The following is a 4,910-nucleotide window of genomic DNA, read 5'->3' on the forward strand; positions in this document are numbered from 1 at the left end:
TTATGTTTCACCATTAATTGATTCAGGATATGATGTCTCCAATTATACGGATGTAGATCCTCTTTTCGGGAATTTAGGTGACTTCGATAATTTGATGCGAGAGGCACACAATCGAGGTATAAAATTGTAAATAATAATTTAATATATAGTTCGAAATTTGTATAATACCTACTACAATCTTTCACAACAAAAGAGACATTCAGAAAACTTTTCATAATTTATATAAAATTTATATATTGTTATATTATATTATTATACATACATATTATATGTTCAATGTTTTATATAAAATAATATTAATTTTTAATCACTATTTATTTGTTATAATTTTATTATTAATCTTTTTAAGGATTGAAAGTCATTCTGGATGTTATTCCTAATCATTCCAGCGATCAGCACGAATGGTTTCAGTTATCGGCAAAAAAGGTTCAGCCATATACTGATTATTATATCTGGACGAACGATAGTATTAATAAAAACGGCAAAAATATTCCACCAAATAATTGGGTACATTTTTCTCAGTTTTTTTTATGTTTTTCCAAATGTAATATTCAATGTTTTTTTTTTTAATTAGATTGTTTTTATAAAGGTTCAATAATTGAAAATGTTTAAAAAATACAATTACATGCAGGATTTGAGAAAAAAAAGAGAAATTATTTCTTAATATAGTCGATGAATTTTTTAAATTCAATTTAAATATAATTTATATAAATAATAATTTAAAAAATTAGATAAGATAAATATCTTTTTATATCTTTTTACATCTTTGGCACAGATAAGCACATACAATGTCGTAAATGGTTCTGCATGGTCATGGCATGATGGAAGACAACAATGGTACTATCATAAATTTCACAGTTCTCAGCCAGATCTTAATTTGAGAAACGAGAAAGTGATTAAGGAATTAATGGTAATTCGTAGAGATTGTCTTAAAATTAAAATATTTATTCATGTTTTAAAAAATTCAAATTAAACAGTAAAGTGTAAAATGTAAATTTAAAAAGATGATGAAATATGATTCAAATTTTTTGCATAATAATAATTTGTAACTTTTTAAATGTTTTTGACTTTAAAACAAACTTAAAAGCAATTTAATTATTTAATCGGCATATATTATTAATTTTAAAAAATTATGTTATAAATTTAATTAATTACAATTAACACGTGTATTTTAGAATTCTTATCTCGACTCTTTCTTGTTCTTTGTAAAATAATTTATAAATAATTTATTTCTTTAAACAGGATATATTTGACTTTTGGTTAGAAAGAAATGTCGATGGTTTTCGAATTAATGCAGTGCCTTATTTTTTCGAAGACAAAGCTTTAAGAAATGAATCCTTTGTAGGAAGGAATATTTACACTTTTGGTCTTCCTGAAAGCACTGCTCTTCTTTATGTATTTCGTGAACATATTGATAACTGGGTATCGAGAAAAAACGCCACATCAAAGTATGATATCTAAAAATTTTTTTATCTTTAATTCTCTTTTATAATAATATTGTTAATATATTACATTATAATATTATATAAAGATATATACATGTAAATGTGCATAAATTATTAAAATTAATACGATTTAATGACATCATCAGATTATTAATCGCAGAATCGTACGATATTTCTGATGATAATTTATTGGCGTATTATGGCAATAGTACGCACAAAGGAATTGCACCGTTAAATTTGAAATTTATTACACATATTCGTGACAGTAGTAATGCTACTTATATTAAACACATCTTAGAGAAATGGCTTAAATTTCTTCCGAAATACAGCAAAACTAATTGGGTGGTAAGAATTTTAAATAATAAATTTAATTAATTCTATAAAAACGGAAAAAAATTTTATATTAATTTATGATTATATCATTTTTGTCTACTTTATAGAGAAAAAACGTTATTTTAAAAAATTAATTTAAATATTTTCTCTTTATTTCCAAACTTAATTATCTTTTATAAATATAGTTATCAAATCATGACAATTCAAGAGTAGCTTCAAGAATTGGACTCAACCGAATCGACGGCCTTCACATGCTTAGTCTTCTATTACCTGGACAAGCATACACATATTATGGCGAAGAAATAGCTATGTTAGACACAAAACTACCTTGGAATAGTACCATTGATCCCATGGGTTGTGCCAGAGGCATAAATAAATACAAATATTTTTCAAGAGATCCAGCTAGAACTCCCATGCAATGGAGTTCCAAAAGTTCAGCTGGTTTTTCTATAAATAATACTACATATCTCCCTATTCATCCTAATTATGTTAATAGAAATGTAGAAATTCAACAAAATAGAAAAAGAAGCAATTTGAAAACGTACAAAAAGCTGGCTATTCTAAGGAAACAGCCAGTTTTTACAGATGGAGATTATGAATTTGCAAGTTTAAATAATGATCGCGTGTTAGTGTTAAAGAGGTTGGTATATACAATATTTATACACAGTAATAGATAATACCTTATCAGCCAAAATAGAATTTTTTTAATTAATTGCTTCGTTTATTAATAATTATAGGTCTTTTAAAAATTATCCAGTGTATTTTATCGTAATTAATTTGAGTCTACGGCAAGAGAAAGTTAATCTGACTTCAATTCATGCTAATTTAAAAAATACTTTAAATATTATTGTGGCTTCTAGCAATGCAATTCGCGTCACGTAAGTGTACAGAATATTAATGCAAAATAATATATAAAACAGCTTATATAAAATTTCTTATCAATCTTATAATGATGTACTTTATTAAAAAGAAAGTAACAATTAAGTCTTTAGAGATTATCAATAAGTTAATGAATTTTATTACTTCAAAGCATAAACATAATCAAAGAAAAAATTCAGTATATGATAGAGTTATAAATCACTTTGTAAATCGTATTTCAGAGGTACTGTTCCGTGGGCTAATTTTATATTAACAGCAAATGCTGCGGTTGTATTAAAAAGCGAAGAACAAACCACAACCAAACCAAGTATTACCATAAGTATTTGTTTTTAATATTTTAACATAAATAAATAAAACGTATATCAATATAAATTTATTTATATTAATACTTAATAGTTCAATATAATCAGCATTATTACTTATTAAAAGTATTATTTTAGCAACAGAAGAAGGTGCTGTTACCAATGATTCCACTGAAAGTACATCTTTAACAACTAATATAACCAATTTTACTGAAAAATCTACAACCGAAAAATCTACGACGAAAAAAGAAGAAGAAAGGTCCACAACAGAATCAGACAATAATGCAATGTTAAGTTGCGCTCCTGCATTTTTGTTAATAATAAGCAGTATTGTAATATCGTGCAAATTTTAAAAATATCTAAGAGTCGATACAATAGAATGTTAAATATAAGCTTAATCAATCTAGATATATTTTTAATGATAGAATGTTTTATGTGTATAGAATGTTTTATATATCTTTTATTCATAGATATATGTATGAGTGATTAATTTAATTTAATATAATGTAAGTATAAACTAATAATTAAATAATAATAATTAAATTTTTGACAAAGAATGCGTTTTTTATGAACACACTTTAATTGGTTATCTTTATGTACTTTTTCCAGCCATCATACTTATTACGATGTATATATTATATATAATTATAATACGTGATAGTTTTTGAAAAGGTGCGAATTATTGAAACTATATATTTATCGGGTGCGTTTATTATTTATTTTTTAAATAATTTTATTCTCCTTTACTTTGAACGTTTAAAAAAACTATCTATGAAGTAGAAAATCCATGTTAGTCATAGAAATCCGTAAATGGACACGCGGAATAATGCACAGAAAAAAGGAGAATCTCTCGATTCGCATCAAATTCGCAGAATGTGACCATTGCAGCAACCTACATTGATCTATGTATGACCAATCGCGGTGTTGATCAAATGAGGAGCGAATGTACTTGATGTAATAAATTGATCAAATGTCTTATATGTTCTTACCAGAAACAAAAGCCCGTATTCAGAACGCGCTTATGACGATGTCAGCATGCATTTAGCATGTAATTCACGTTACTACAGAATTTTAGAAATAAAAGCGCGCTGATAAAAGTAACACGTTCTAAATGCGGAATAGAAGCAAAATTTTTTTATCTCTGTACTATCAACTAAATAAAACATAACATTAATATAAATTATAATTTTGCATTCAACAATATAAATATAACACATATGATGACATAATAGTTACATTATTGAGTTTTAAATTATAACAGTAATGTTATGTTATAATTTTGGTAGGACTTAGACTTATATTAATCTCATGCTTTTGTTTTTTTGATGATACAAAAAAAATATATGATAATATCATTAAAAATACGGAAAGATCTGTTAAGTTGAAATTAAATCAAATTCTTTTTAAATTTTGTTTGATTCAAGGTTCAACCAAATACATCTCTTAGTGTTATTGCGATTCATTGAAATTTGATACACAATTGAGCGAATGTGCAACAAAAACTAAATACCGCAGTACAATTTAAGTGACTGCCAAGACATTTGCTGTCTTAAGAGAAACTTAAATTTATATTGTAGTATTAGTTCTTATATTTATTATTAAAAACAAATACAACATGAAAACAATCTGGCCTAAATAGTAGAGACAATATATGTATACAATAGAAATCTCGGGAATCGAATCTAATGCTTCAAGTAAATACAAATCAGCTGTTTTCATATAAAGCTACATTTATTCTATAACAACACTTCGTTCTATCGTTCCTTGATAAAATCTATCTTTTATATTTGTATTTGCACACCGAACTGAAAGTAAATGATTCATTTGTATTAATTTTATTTATGAATTTTGTGGATCTTGGGAATAAGTGTTTTTTCCTAAACAAAATCCTAACAATTTAAATGTTTAAAATATGATATATTGATACATGATGTAAATTTAAATATATATA

At 25.4% G+C, this 4,910-nt stretch overlaps 1 protein-coding gene across 1 annotated transcript in view; it reads left to right on the forward strand.

The window, feature by feature from the left end:
- LOC108687258 (alpha-glucosidase-like) overlaps window positions 1-3,312 on the forward strand; it is a 3,736-nt gene extending 424 nt beyond the window's left edge. The window contains exons 2-10 of the mRNA XM_018192940.1: window positions 1-116; window positions 350-507; window positions 776-910; window positions 1,243-1,448; window positions 1,592-1,790; window positions 1,964-2,418; window positions 2,516-2,656; window positions 2,879-2,964; window positions 3,098-3,312. The exon at window positions 1-116 is cut by the window's left edge and continues 20 nt beyond it. Coding sequence (XP_018048429.1) covers window positions 1-116; window positions 350-507; window positions 776-910; window positions 1,243-1,448; window positions 1,592-1,790; window positions 1,964-2,418; window positions 2,516-2,656; window positions 2,879-2,964; window positions 3,098-3,312 — 1,711 coding nt within the window. The remainder of the gene's footprint in view (window positions 117-349; window positions 508-775; window positions 911-1,242; window positions 1,449-1,591; window positions 1,791-1,963; window positions 2,419-2,515; window positions 2,657-2,878; window positions 2,965-3,097) is intronic.
- The last annotated feature ends 1,598 nt before the right edge of the window (window positions 3,313-4,910 follow it).

This window comes from Atta colombica, unplaced genomic scaffold (assembly GCF_001594045.1).
Source record: "Atta colombica isolate Treedump-2 unplaced genomic scaffold, Acol1.0 scaffold203, whole genome shotgun sequence".
In the NCBI taxonomy this organism is placed as follows: domain Eukaryota; kingdom Metazoa; phylum Arthropoda; class Insecta; order Hymenoptera; family Formicidae; genus Atta; species Atta colombica.